The sequence below is a fragment of the Gymnoscopelus braueri genome (genome assembly GCF_963280865.1).
Source record: "Gymnoscopelus braueri genome assembly, chromosome: 3".
NCBI lineage: Eukaryota > Metazoa > Chordata > Actinopteri > Myctophiformes > Myctophidae > Gymnoscopelus > Gymnoscopelus braueri.
Window position 1 is genome coordinate 30,879,388 of NC_137612.1, and position 15,752 is coordinate 30,895,139.

The 15,752-nt window shown below is 36.9% G+C and overlaps 1 protein-coding gene and 1 pseudogene across 2 annotated transcripts; both read right to left on the minus strand.

Annotated features, from left to right (window-relative positions):
• Positions 1 to 403: 403 nt before the first annotated feature.
• On the minus strand, positions 404 to 11,181 carry LOC308081889 (synaptonemal complex protein 1-like; the record flags this gene model as incomplete). The annotated part of the gene is given in 23 exon segments (XM_080423506.1): positions 404 to 541; positions 691 to 735; positions 860 to 964; positions 1,437 to 1,502; positions 1,628 to 1,708; positions 3,460 to 3,534; positions 3,626 to 3,718; positions 3,817 to 3,927; positions 4,011 to 4,127; positions 4,224 to 4,286; positions 4,359 to 4,421; positions 4,507 to 4,569; positions 5,028 to 5,069; positions 6,110 to 6,214; positions 6,349 to 6,465; positions 6,552 to 6,613; positions 6,697 to 6,764; positions 6,865 to 7,049; positions 8,310 to 8,391; positions 8,511 to 8,578; positions 8,736 to 8,897; positions 9,905 to 10,049; positions 11,165 to 11,181. Coding segments are annotated over 23 exon segments (2,073 nt in total).
• A 1,386-nt stretch (positions 11,182 to 12,567) lies between these two features.
• On the minus strand, positions 12,568 to 15,263 carry LOC308081890 (monocarboxylate transporter 1-like; annotated as a pseudogene). Its single transcript has 4 exons — positions 15,152 to 15,263; positions 13,908 to 14,051; positions 12,943 to 13,709; positions 12,568 to 12,803 (listed from the first exon to the last, which is right to left on the minus strand). The product of its transcript is annotated as a monocarboxylate transporter 1-like (transcript).
• Between the last annotated feature and the right edge of the window lie 489 nt (positions 15,264 to 15,752).

A 15,752-nucleotide genomic window follows, 5' to 3' on the forward strand; every position in this document is an offset into this window, starting at 1 on the left:
AAATGTAATGTAAATACAATTACATAAATTAAATTAAAGAGATACAAATATAACAAACAATTGTTTCATACAAAGTGAAACCATGAACAATATCAAACTGTAAAGAAAAAGGAATACAACAACCATATGCAGCAACAGCACTGAGCACACATTTGAAATGAATTAATACAAGGTAAATTGGTAGCAACTAGGCAACAGTAAATATATTATAAAAAACTCCATAACACATTTAACTAATGATTTAGTCTAAACTAAGGTGAACCTAAAATCACCACACACCATATACAGTATGAACTACTGTATACACTATATAATTAACTGAGTTTCTAGGGAACACTAGTGAACTTCTGAGAGATCTACTAACTCAGTTGAAAAGTCACATCTTAAAAGATGACACGAACACCTATGAAAAGATTTTTTCTGTGATCTTCTTCTTCTTTCTGTCAGCTGTCCCAGTGACAGCAGTCCAGCCAGCATCTCTCATCCTTTTCATTGCAGCCAGCTTCATGGAGTTGCCTGGTGACTTATGAATGGCAGGGCTCTGAATCAAAAAACACAAACACATACCCTTTTTTATTGGAAATAGGAATGAGTAGCTGTGAGTCACAACACATGCCAGTGACTTTCTTCTTTACAATTATGGGTATAACAATTGATTTAAAAAAAATTACATCAACAAAATCACACTACCTTCTTGGACTGTGGAGCAAATAACCTTGGCTCAGGTGCAAAAGCCTATCATGGAGAGGAACAGGCAATCTTAAAAACACACCAATAAAAGATTGCACAGAAATTCATCTGAATGCATAATAAACCAAACAAAATACATCTGCTGTCATAGAAGTATTACTATCTTTACCAGGGTATCGTGTTCAGAGCTGTCAGACTTTGGGTCAAGCTCCAGGATGCTCTTTTTCCAAGGTGCGGATTTCTCAGTTGATGGGGGTGTTCTTATTCTGTAGGCCTGCAAAGTAATTCACAGATTGAGACCTCTCAAGAAAACAGGACATCAAATCTCACTTGATCACTCTGGAGGCACTTTGCTGATATTACATATTAGAATTTGCTGACTTGTTTTGTTTAACACTAGAAGTTCAGAAATATTAATATATAAGAATTAATATTATAAAAATAATAATATATATATACACACACATTATTTATATATATATATATATATATATATATATATATATATATATATATATATATATACACACACACACACACACACATATTTTTGTGTGTGTTCCGTGCCTCTAGGAAGCGATTCAGACTACAGTACCGGTCACTCAGGTAAGTTTCTCATACATCCACTTGCTCCAATGACACAGAAACATCCTAAAAACTATGATCACATGCTGTTTAACTCCACACAATGAGTAAACATTTTCTGTCATCAGAGAATTGTCTCTTTATTTATTGTCAGATTCTACCTTGATTTTTGGTGTCGTACCACTCTTGCTAGTGGTGCTCCAAGATGGTGTTTTGATATCTGCATTCTGAAGTTCATTTGACATAAAAGGTAGACAATGTTAAATTGAGCTACAGTATTATCAATCATGTTATGCAGCTTCAGATGGTGGACTGAATGGCAAGATATCACACAAATTGTAAAAGGTTTTACCATGTTTTTTGGTGTATATAAAGGATGGAGATCCTTTGTGGTGTCCTGAGAAGGGGTCTTGCTGGCTTCACTGTCACTTTCCTTAGACACAGAAGATTTACAAAGCGGGTCTATTTACTATCTATCTATCTCATATTATGATGATTATGATTATTATTATTTATCTCATTTGACAATACAGAATGATACAGGTTATGGCCAGAGTGCAACATACAGGGGGTCTAAAAAAAATTGCTAATTATTTAGACTACTCAACATTGAAAAGCCTAACACTTTTTCTATTATTTCGGCACACACCGACATCAAAGCAATCTGAAGATCATTGCTTTATTTAAATCAATGATACAGTCACAAACTATCCATGTTATGCACATAAAAAAAGAGTAGAGCAACACATAAAGAGCTATAGAGCGTCGCAGTTCCCGCCCACTTCCTGTTTTTTTTGGTGCCGGAAGAAAAAACTCAATGCATTTTTCCATTGACATTTCCAAAAATATTTATATCTATTAATTTAAGCCTCGAATCAAGCCATCATGACATGACATGAATCATGACCATAAAACGTTTTTTTCTGTGATTTTTTTTTATTTTATATTTAATTATATGATATACTATATTTAATAAATACCCTTTGTTTTGCCGTTTTCAACAAAAAAAAAATCACAGAATCAAACGTTTATGGTCATGATTCATGTCATGTCATGATGGCTTGATTCGAGGCTTAAATTAATAGATATAAATATTTTTGGAAATGTCAATGGAAAAATGCATTGAGTTTTTTCTTCCGGCACCAAAAAAAACAGGAAGTGGGCGGGAACTGCGACGCTCTATTGGAGCTTCCACGTGTTATTCCATTATTATTTTAGCTATTATTGGGCCCCACCTGTATTTGCATGTGAAACGAAAGGGAGACATTGCAAGGCACTAAATGGACAAAATAATTTGCAAGATGGATTTCAAAATGGCTAAATGGACCTACTGGTTGCTGTAGGGTATTTATATTTCACACGCTGGATATGGCACTAATAACAGCCCCAAATGATTGTATGCTCTGTGAGTTTATATATTCATTTGGGGAACAGTCAACAAATTATTGAGGTCTATAAAGACGCTCAAACAAATTCTTACCTTGACCTTTGGTACATTTCCAAACCAGTTAGTGGCATGCCCAAGTGGGGTTCTGACAATGTTGATCTCAGAATTCTTTAACATAAAGCCATAAATGCCAGTTAAAATACTAGTCAAACAAGTTACCAGTACAGAACTCAACTGTTAAATTGTTGAACCGTTCGAGCATTCAAAGCCATTTCCTGCATAAAAATCTCCATCCCAAATGAAGGTAGAAATTACACCATTTTCTAAACCCATCTACTAAAACATCTCTTGAACAAAACAGAGCATACTTACATTCACCTTTGGATTTGCAGCATTTATTTGCCATTTTCTCTGGGAGGGAGTTTTTCTTGTCTTTAATGAGTCCAACACATGTCTCTTTAGAGAAGGTTCCTGAGGAGTCTGTGAACATCATGCTTTTTTTTAAGCAACTCACATTTTGTAACAATGGTGAGTGGGTAATGCGCAGTAGATATTAGAATAATGTTGAGGTTTTTATTAGCTGGGATCATATTATGTGTAGTGTACCTGTTTGGACGATTGTTCACTTATTTTCAGTGATGACATTTCTTTTTCAAGTTGATTTAACTGATTTCGCAGTTTTTCCTAACATTCATTGGAAAAGAGTGTCACTCAAACTTAATTGTCTTAAATATGAATGAATTAGAACGATTTAACAAATATATTGCACTCATGGGTAGACTAATAACCAAAATTACCTTCTCTGCCATCTCTTTCTTCAGCTGAGTATTCAGACTATCATTTTCGGTCTTAGTATGTGAAAGCTCAAACTCCTGAACAACAACAATAAAGAACAAATCAGTGTTGAAATACACTGTTGGTAATGACTCTTGGTTAATCCATTATAAATTTTCATCGTCATACCAGTGATGTCCTACTGGCAACACTCTCCATCTCGTTTCTCTTCTTTTCCTCAAGCTCTGCATCCTTCTCTTCAACCATTCGGTCATACTGACTCTAATAACAAAACAAAATTCATACTCATACAGTATTGCTTGATGAATTTAAGCTACACAAGACAAAGATGGCCAATACAGAAATTAACTTGACCGCACCTTGTGTTTTTCCATCAGTGCAACCATATCAGCTATTTTGTTCTGACACCTGAGTTCAGTGTCCTCCTTATTCTTAATGGCTTCTGTGGCTGCAAGTCTGAGGTTTTGCACCTACACAAGGAGAATATGTATGATTTTTCTTTTTCTACACAATAGAAACTATCAAACCCATAAAACTACATTTCAAGAACAACCTTGTTCTTAAGCTCCTCTGCAAAGGATGATTTGGATGAGAGATCTTCAACCAATTTTTGTTGTTCTTCCTCATTCAGGCTTTTAAGATTAAGGGTCTCTTCTTTTAGATTGCTGATCTATAATCAAAAGAAAAGCCCACATTTACATTACATTGTGGGAAGAGAGGAAGGTTCAGCGATTTATTGACTAGCATCACGGGGCTCATAACATACCTCATCTTGAAGGTGACTGGATTTCGAAATCTCTTTTGACACTTGCTTCTTAAGCATTTTATTCTGAAAACAAACAAGATAAATAAATGAACTAGCAATTAAGTATCTGAATGTATTTTCATATCCACTACAAACCTCTTTGTGGCATTCCTCATATTCATTGGATTTAGCCTCAAATTTGGTCTTGAAGATGGAAAGCTGAAAGTCAAAGTATTTTGATTATTCCTGAAAAACAGTACAATAATAATAGCTACAGTATAAGTATTACTCCAAACGTTCTTACCTTTGACTCAACTGCTTTGATCTGCTTTTCTTTTTTTTTAAATTCCTTTTGCAAATCTTCACACTAGAAATGAGACAAAATTTTAAAGAATCAAGATATCACCAATACTGACAGACCTTCCATGGAATTTTGTGTTTCTTAAGATAGTAATAATCATATTGTCACTGTCATGTGGGAAACTCCTATATCCAAAACTGTTACTTTTCAGGAAAAAAAAAAAAAAACCTGTGTTAAAATGGATTCCAAATGTAGTTATTATTTATATTCCAATATTTGTAAAACCCACAGACACACTTAACCGATTCCAATGTGTTTCGGACAGCGAAAATAGCCGATCTACAAGCTTGACACGTTGTGAGCTTGTAGATCAACTATTTTTGCTACTTTTGCATGACACTGTTGTACGACGAAGTAGGGCATTCATTTATGGATGAACATCAAAAGTTGAAATATGGAGATACAAGGTTTCTGCCCGGCAGCACCGATACATTTGTTTAAGGACAGTTGACAATCATTCTTACATTTTCTGTAGTGTTCCTTTGCAAGTTCTCAGTTTCTTGACACTTCAATTCTGGTGTTCAGTGAGATGACATCCTCTCTATTGAATGAAACAACTTAAAATTACAACAGTATTCAAAGTCTCTAAGCATAACTGGACAGAATACATAATGCCAGGTAATTAAATGTATGGGTCAAACTTACAAACTAACCGTAAACAGTGGTTCTCCTCTTCCAGTCTTTTCATTTCCTTGGTGAGGTTCATACCCTTTTCCTTGCTCGTCTGATCGGTTAAATAAGTTTATATTTTGTCATTAAATTTGCATTTTGTCAACATTTTTTTTTTTAAGAACAATAGATATTTATGATATACACAGGCATATTGAACTTGTTTACACACTTTCAGCTTAGCCTCAAGAGTCTTTACTTCAGATGATCCACTCTCAACCTGCTCCTGAATGGTATCCCTCTCAGTTGCAGTTCGTTAAATCCTGATAATAGTTCTTTATACTTTGCCCTGGACAAGACATTACCGAAATATTCAATGAACATATCATAATGAAATGTATCATCCAATGTGAGACTGTATATGTACAATATATACTGTACTCACTCATGTAGCATTATGTTGCTTCAGTTGTTTCATCTCAAGCATGGTGGCTTCATTTCTCTTCAGTTCAACAGATAACCTGCCATCCATTTCCTGTAGTTTTATCTGCAAGTAGGAAACATACCAAGAACATTAGGTGGTAATGGCTCTAGTTAATGTTAAAGTTTGGAACAGCCATCTTTAATTGGCAGCAATCATAGAAAGAACTTCTGTGAAATAAATCCAGCACTATGCATGGATTATTCACTCAAATTCTGCATTTTAAAACCAGACTCTGATTGACTTTATTTTCTAACAGAATCATTCACATTGTGAACAAATCTATAAAAGGAATGATCTAGCATGTTCTGCATACTGTATAATGCTATGATTCACATAGTTGAATAAGCAAGTTGTTTATCCCCAATTGTTCGCTCCTGTGTTGCTGGCGCACGGTACAGTATCTAATCTAATGAAAGTATGGAGAGAATTTTGTTAAATGTGGTCAAACCAAACCTCAGCCATGTTAGTCTTCTCCTTTAAATCACTGTGCGTGTTTTCCACCTCCTCACAAGCCTTCTCCAGCTGAATTTTCTCAGCAGACAACATTACAACTTTATTCTGTGTGGCAAGAAAAATACATCAATTACTAGTATTGAATTACAACACTAACTGAAATTAAATAACAGACATTTCAAAACAACTTCAGACAATTATTATTATTAATTCTGAGATGAGGTGTGCATTTGCATTACCTGGATAAGCTTGGCTTCTTCATTCTTCCTTGAAAGCTCAGCTTTGAGTTCTTCTAGTCTGATCTCAATAACTTCAATCTTCTCCATCAGAGATGCAATGGATTTTGTTTTTAAGATCTAAAAACAATTAAATTTAGTCTTCAGCCAACTAACACATATTATGTGAAATGCTGTAGGAGCTAAGCACACTAGCAAATCTTTACCAGTTCATCCTCAACGATTTTGATCTGCCCATTTTTCTGTTCACATTGCGCCAGGATTTTTCCTAATGGATCAAATATTTTCTCTTAATTTCACAGGTAGAGAACATCAATGGAAAATCAACGCATTTCACTAAATGCGGCTTACCCAGAGCTACAGTTTTGTTTTCTAGCTCCTTGCTGATTGTTGCGAGTTGAACCTCAAGCTCCATGGCCCTTGAAATAACAAAAATATACGGTATGTAATTAACAGTGTTAATCCTTGTTTACACAAGCGTAACGTATATTGACAACTGTCTGTGCAGTACAATCATACCTTTCTTTTTCAAGTGTTAGTGAGTTCTGCAACTCCTGGGCAGTGGCTTGAATCTCAATCAGCTTATCTTCTAGTTCATCTTTGACTTTGTTGAGTTCCATCAAGCTAGAGTCTTTTCTGAAAATAATATCAGCAGATTCCTCTTTGTTCTGTTCCAGCGCTCTGGCGATAGCAATCAGATTTTCCTTTTGAGAAAGACCAACGTTAGTGCGCCATACAACTTATTTGTAATTCAGTGCTTAAGACATAACATGACTTACCTCTGTTTCTTTAACACGCTGTTCTGCATGTTTTAGTTTTAGAAGAAGCGAGTCATGTTCCTTTTTTGAGCATTGCAGAAGTTCATTGTGTTCGTCTGTAAGGTGGTTAGTAAATAATAATTAATATGATCCATCATATCTTTCTATAGTGTTTTAGTAGTTTGGGTCATGCTGGGAAGATGTTTTAATTCTTACAAGTTAGTAGAGTCTAAAGTATAGTATTATATACAGTATAGTATTATAGCACTCTCTAGTGGCCACCATTTATTTCATGATACTATTGCATTTTTATTTAACCACTTGAACCCTAGCAACTCTATTTTAGTTATGTCATGATAGGTGAACATTTGGCAAAAATAGTCTAACATTCTGCAAAAAGAGCCGATCTACAAGCTCACAAAGCGTTGAAATTGGATGTGTTGTGAGCTTTTACATCGGCTATTTTCAATTAAGAGTATAAAAAAGTCAGTAGTATATAGGGTTAAAGTGGTTAATAGCAGCTCATTATCTTGAAATATCAATCTTACTTGCTGACGCTTGCAGTTGTTTGCAACTCTCCTTGGTGTCATGAAGTTTAACAGAGACTTGTTGGAGTTCAGTCTCCTTATCCTTCAACTTAATTTGAAGTACTGCAGCCTGTGAAGGAGTGTATCCCCATTATTTAACTAGTCTCATTATCCGATGGTCATAGGCACTGTTAAAATTATATTTTTTTCCTTCTTTTTACTAACCTCTTCATGTTTCATGTTATATTCTTGCTCAAAATTATCGCATATATATTGCAGTAGAGCCTCTTTAACTGAAAAATACCAATATAATTAGTAAAATAATAATTTGTCTTCAGCAAATTATAGTCAAATTTACAACACATAATTTTCCTTGACATGACACTATCAATACTATTTCCATGGACACATTTATAATTTCAATTTAATATGCATTTGATTTTCATGGTTGTAAGAAGGAGTCTTCAAGTTTCTGTGGTTTCCAGAGTGTGGGAAAGCCTGCAAAGCATTCACTAAATAAGTACCTTTCTGCATTTGATGTTGATCAGCTTCTGCTTGAACGCGAAGGTCCTCAAATCCAGCAATCATTCTCTATAGGAAGTAGTTTTATTATTACAACCAACTTTGTAATGTATTTGTAGTCACTTACGTCTGGTTTTAATATCCTAGAAATGTTTACCTGAATATTCTCGTTATTTTGAAGAAAGAGATTATGGCAGGTATCCTTCAGTATATTACACAAGTTTCGTGTAACATTATTCCTGCATAGAGAATCCACACCATAAATCAAGTATTTAAAGTTGAATGAGCTTGTACTGAGCCAACAGTTAAATATAGATTTTTCTTTTAAACAAAACTAAACAAAAATTTGAAAATATACTTGTTCCTCAAATCCTCGTCTTCGGTGAGCTGTTCCTCCAACTTTATGCTGAGACTTTCACTTCCAAACTGTACATTTCAGAAAGAGCAACATAGTACAGCAATGCAGTTGACATGCAACCACGCCAAAGGGGGGTGAACTAAAACTGAAGATTTTTTCCTTAATTATCCATTGATATATTAAAAACAATAATAGGCATGTCATATTATTGAATGCACAGACCTATAATTCATGAATAGCTTTTCGCTGGTTTTCAATAGTTCTTTTGTTTTCTTGCAGTTTCCTCTCTTTTTGCATGGTCTCAGCATCAACCTTGACTTTCCAAGACTTTATTTTCTCAACTTCTTCAAATGCCTTGGAATACAGCTGTCCAGGGTTGCTATTATCCTGGGAAATATTACACAAGTAGGATTATGAACAAACAAATAGGGGGGTACAGTTGTTGTAATGGCCTAGTTCATACTTGTTCCACATTTCTTACCACCTCTTTTTCCATAGCCGGAACAACTCTCATCTTGGGAACATCTTTTAAAGAAAACAGAATAAACCATGATAATAAAAAAATGTGCAGTATTTTATAATGGTAGATGAAATGTTGAAATTAAATGTTGTGTAGTGCAAAATTAAAGATACAGTACCTGTTCTGGTAGGTTTAGTTGGCAAAGCCATGCTTGAATTGGGAAGAACCAGACTCTGAGAAGAAGCACGCTCTTTGTCAACACATTTACTGTAGCTCTAGTGGGAAAACATAATAGTAGTATTAATAATTTACCGTACCATAGATTAATACTCCTACTCTGGTAACTGATTTGGCTAACCTTGCTGTTACACTCATTTATTTAGAGTACAGTATTATATCATTTATGTATGATGTATTAGACCCTTCAGGAGAACATGCCTGCTGCAATGTTTGCATGAACCCTCCACAGTCATCCACAGGTTCCTGGGGTTTACATCTATTGTAGCTCTATGGGGGGAAAAAATACGTATTATTATTGGTATTAATGATTTACCTTCATAGACTAACTCATATGTTCCTAGTAACTAGTTTGGCTTACCTTGCCGTTACACTCATTGACAGAACAGTATTTTAGAATTGATATAGGGATGTATTAAACCACTGTTTCTCAACGTCGGGTCCAGGGACCACCAGCAGTCCAAATGGGACCCTGGGGGTGGGGGGGTCTATAACTCTGAGAGTGCACAAATGGAAACAAAAGGACCTGTAAGGGTCCATTTGGTTCCGATTTGTACACTCTCAGAGTGAAATTAACACTGAGGATTTGGTATGAAATGGGGGTCGGTCCAGTGGCCTAATCTATATGGGGATCCTTGAAATGAAAAGGGCTGAGAATAAATGTATATTAAACCCTCCAGGCTCCAGGAAAACTTGCCTGCTGCAGTCTGTGGTTGAACCCTCCACAGTCATCCACAGGTTCCTGAGGTTGAACTGGGTGTCCTCCTGTCCTGGGTGAGCTCAGCCTGGGATTCGTGGGAGGCACCAACAGAGTGAAGCTGAATGGCCTGTCCTTCTCCATCCTGGACAGGACAATACACACAACATGGCAATAGCTACACACAGTGGTGGAAAAAGTAGTCACATTTTTTACTTAAGTAAAAGTATCAATACTGCAATGTAGAAATACTCTGAATTCTAAATTTACTTGAGTAAAAGTACGAACGTGTTGGCATCGAAATGTGCTTAAAGTACCAAAAGTTACCAATGTTTTCAAATGTATAAATAATATTTTGAAAATAGCAGATCTACAGGCTCACAATTGTGAGCTTGTAGAGCCTTCAAATGGCCGAAATGTATAAAGGGCTGACATGGCTAATGCATGTTTTGTAATAATAATCGAAATCTACAAAGTAACTAAAGTTTTCAAAACATTTTAGTGGAGTAAAAGTACAATATCTGCCTCTTAGATTTAAATAAATAATAGAGTAGAAGAAAGTACTGAAAATTGGAAATACTCCAGTAAAGTAAAAATCCCTCAAATGTGTAATTAAGTACAGTACTTTCCACCACTACACACAACAACATGGCAATAGCTACACACAAGAAACAGTTCACAACAAAGAGCATTGTGAGCTTGTAAATCTGCTATTTGCGGCGAGCAACACCATCAAAACTCCTACAAAGTCGTAAGAGTTTTAACCATTGGTATAATTAAACTGCGTAGTAGGCTACAACTACAACGGTGTCGCTTGCCGAACAGACGGATATAAATCAAGGCTTATACTTACACTCTCCCCTTAAACTAACACTAAATTAAAATTGTAAGGCTTTCTGGTCAAATTAAACTGAAATCGCTTTAATCTAAACAGTTAGAATAACGTACACAACTGACGGCTATAGCTGTTAATCTAGTTAGCAGCTACGCATTAAAAAAAGAAATCAACAGTCAAATTATCTCATCAGTCATTTATAGTGACGTTACACAAAACAACGACGAAATAGCTAACCTTTAACCCAAGTCAACAACTTTAAAGGACATAATAATCAGCCAAGTGGAATATAACTCCAAAACAAACGCTAAATTAGAGTTAAGGATAGTTATTAATGATAGTTTGCGGGTTTTTGATCCGATGAACGGGCGGACTGCCAGCAGTTAGGTCAGGTGCAGCGCGAGCGCAGGGAGGAGGCTGATTACCAGAACCGCAGACGCATCGCGAGAAGTTGATTTTGAAATGCGCCTCGCGCAGTGGTGGAAAAAGTACTCACATTTTCAATACCGCAATGTAGATATACTCTACTCTGTTACAAGTAGAAGTCCCGTATTAAAAAATGTCTTGAGTAAAAGTACTTAAGTATCGGCATCAAAATACTTAAAGTACTAAAATTAAAAGTACTCATTATGCAGAATGTTCCATTTCACAGGTTCACAAAATGGCCGAAATAGATATATAGGGTGAAGTGGTTAATGTGTGTTTTGTAATAATAATGAAAATCTAGTAATTAAAGTTTTCAAATAATTGTAGTGGAGTAAAGTACTATATTTGCCTTTGAGATGTAAGCTAGTGGAGTAGAAGTAAAAGTACTGAAAATTGGAAATACGTCCACATTTTTTTTTACTACTTTTTAATACTTTGTTTTTTTTAAATACTTTATTAAAGTCCAGTATTCAAAATAACTTGAGTAAAAGTACAAAAGTATTGGCATAAAAATATACTTAAAGTACCAAAAGTAATGTGTCCAGTTTCACAAGTTGCATATTATGTCTAAAACGCATAAAAATCTTTTGAAAATAGCAGATCTATCTACAAGCTCACAACTCGTGGCATCGCGACAAATAGCCAATGTTTAAATAGGGCTGAACTATATTGTAAGATAGTAATGGGATAAGGCAGAGTTGTATGTATCCATCCATCCATCCATCCATCTCTCTCTCTCTCTCTCTCTCTCACTGCGACACACACACACACACACACACACACACACACACACACACACACACACACACACACACACACACACACACACACACACACACACACACACACACAAACATACACTGTACAATGAATGTCAGTGCTCACATGTTCAGTTTATTTGTGACCATAGTTCAGTGATATTGAAACAATATAGGCCTTCAGGACCCAAGGCCCAGCATGTTTATTAATGGGATATGCAAACAAAGTATAAGAATAACCTTCAGGAAGATATTCTGGGAGTTATTAGTGCCACTTGGTCCTTTCAAATACTTTTATTTATGTACATTTTCTTTTTACAAAAGTGTCCCAGAAGAGGGAGGGGGGGTTAGAGGGAGAGAGATTAAAAAAAACAAGCAAACCAAATACTGTGATCAAGTGCTTTCACAAATGCATTAACTTTCAAAAAAGGTCATAGACTGCAATTGTTTGAAGTACATCAATTATATTGTAATTGTTTGAAGTACATCAATATATTGCAGGGGCATCTGATACTGCAGCATCAAACAGTAGCATAAAATGTGCATTACAATGTTTTCCTGAATACTGCTGAAGACAAGCATCAATATTTCATACTATTCATATATCATATCTAATTGGCAACAGTACACAGTAAAGCACTGAGTTAGACTGTGTCTTCTGCAGCCTTAACCTCTGCCACCTCTCTGGCAGCACTGCCCTTACTGGACCCCTCTCCTCTGCCTTTCACCTTGGCCATCCTCTCCTCCTCTTTTCTCTCTTTGTCCAGAAGCCGATAGTTGAGTCCCATTCCTGCAAACAGGAACACACTGGCAACGATGAGGATGATTCCACAGCCCTGGTAGGTGTACGTGTAACTATCATAGACGTCCTTGAACTTCCCTGTGGAGATCAAAAGAGATGTAGGCTATTACTATCATTTTATCATTGTCAGTCATGTAACAAATATCATAAAAATACTGTTGTATTTCAGATAGATAGATAGATACATGTTCAATCCCATTAATAACAATACACTCACCAAGTAAAGGAGGCCCCAGCAATACAGGACCACACTCCACAATTGTGACTAGTCCAACAGCACTGGAGAAGCGTTGCGTCCCCACCAGGTCCATCAAGGTCTCAAACAGTACTGCACTTGCCCAGCCAAAGGCAAAGCCAAAGAACATAGCGTAGATGACAAAGCCTGTGTAAGTCACTGATAAAGGGGCAAATACATGGCACACGCCGTTCAACAAGATAGAAGCAGCAAAGTAATACTGGATTCTGGCGCGGACCCATTTGGTGTTGGCGATCATGCCCATGGAGGGCCGGGCAACCATGTCAACAAAAGCCAGCACAGAAAGTAGGAAAGCTGCCTTCTCTTTGGGGATGTGTAAATTCTTTGCAAAATTACTGAGGAACACCAGGGGCGCAAATAGGCCGAAGAACAGGATAAAATTACCCAGGATATACAGCCACGGTGTTTGAACAGACTGAAGTCAATGAAGCTGTTCATGACCTGTGACACAGTCCTCCTCTCTGTAGTTTGGACAGGTGGCACAGGCTTTGGTCCTATTGGTCGCATCAGGGCACCAGCAACGCAGCAATTTAGAAGCAACCCTCCTAGGATGAGAAAGCTCCCCCTCCAACCAAACTGGTCGAAGAACCAGGTGTTTAAAGGAGCCAATGTGGAAAGAAAGACAGGGCTTCCAGCCATGGCAATTCCATTAGCTATGGGCCGTTTATGGTAGAAGTACTTTCCAATCATTGTGAGGGCAGGGTTAAGATTGAATGCCAATCCTAGACCTACAAAATAGACAAAGAGATCAATGGAAAAGTTAGCTGTATATTTGTATTGACAATAACACATCTTCAGTTATAATATATAAATACATAATATCTCATTCTGTAACAGTTATATTCTTTAATAGGGCACTAGATGGTGACAGAGATCAATAAACCATGAGTGAACCACGAAAAGTATGAAAATTATTCACGACGTACCTCCCACCACTCCGATACAGAAGTATAGTTGTTGAATAGAGTTGCAGAAAGAGGCAGCAACGAGGCCTGTTCCACACAGGCATCCTCCCATCATCATAACAGCGCGACTCCCATATTTATTAACCAGGATGCTACTAATAGGACCTAGACCCCACACACACACACACACACACACACACACACACACACACACACACACACACACACACACACACACACACACACACACACACACACACACACACACACACACACACACACACACACACACACACACACACACACACACAGTGCAAACATTGGAAAATAGCTCCATAATCAAATCGCTCCATAAATAAAAAGGTTACATTTGACCACTAGAGGGCATCAATGCTACAGCTGTTGTGTAGTGAATTCATACAACTTCTGCAATCATTGCTGTCAATGCTGCACTGCAGTAACTGTCCTTTCAAACCATTACTAATGTGATCTCTCATGTCAAAGAAAACAAAAACAAGAACAAGAAAACAAAGTGTAATGGCATCAATATATTATGGTTCACAGGTTCCTCCATTTTGCAGGAAAACAAATCCGTTACAGGACCCTACTTAAATTGAATTCTAACACTTTCGGAAAAGGCCACTGAAAACACTGTGTGAGTGTGTGTGTGTGTGTGTGTGTGTGTGTGTGTGTGTGTGTGTGTGTGTGTGTGTGTGTGTGTGTGTGTGTGTGCAAGCGTGAGTGAGGAAGCGTGAGTGCACACTTTCGATTACAGTTTATTTAGCCCTTCTCTATCACAAGTGTGTATGTATGTATATATATATATATATATATATATATATATATATATATATATATATATATATATATATATATATGTATGTATATATATACACACGCACTGCATGGAATAAGGCTGTTCGCGGGTGTGTGTGTGTGTGTGCGCATGCGTGTGTGCGTGCTCGTTTGTACGCGTGTGCATGCGTGGGTGTGTGGTGTGGGGCTCATGTCTGGCTTGCATTGCCCTCTAGCGTTGATTCTATAGAATTGCCTGGGGGACAGTGAAAACAAGCAAAAACTCCCCTTTCAATTTCCCTGGAATGCCAATTCCCCTGTAAAATATATATAGCATATATTGGCAGAATAACTTCTCTGTCTCTGTCTTATAATAACAGGTCGAAATGAGAACGAGGATTTATGTAGAAGATGTTTCAGTCAGCCTGCCAAATCCCTGCACTGCCCAATTAACTTAAACAGAGTCTGACAGTTTTTGTTTAGAGGTTGTCCAGACTCATTTGCCAGCACAGAGCGAGACAAAGGGTTTTTAGATTGTAAAGCAGGCAGCGCACACTCTAACAATGAGTTCTTTCCTTCCATCGCGTAGGGAGAGTTGCTCAAGATAAAAAGGTTGGATACAGAACAAATGTAGAGAATTATGAGTGTAATGAATAAAAAATTTAAGGAGTACAAAAGTACCTTGCAGAACAGCAGGTGGTTAATGAACCTCTCATGAAGAGGTGTGCTCAGAAACTCTAACAGGCTGACTAAAATAGAATACATTGCTTCATAGTTAAATAAAACCCTAACTTGCTAGGCTTGTTTTGATTTATGCAACTAAACAGACAGTTCACTGTAGTCCATAACCTTTGCTTTTTAGGAGTGAATTGCCATCCTGGTACAAATCTCACTGGCATGTTCTGGCACTGAACAAAGGTCAGAGATAAGCCTACACAACCCCTGTGTTCATCACGTACTGCTACTCAAGTGTCCAGTCCAGTGCCAATCAAACACGCAATGCACTATTAAAAGAGGAAAGCACTGAGAACTATTAACCCTTCAAGAGGTTCTTCCAACACTTCCACAACA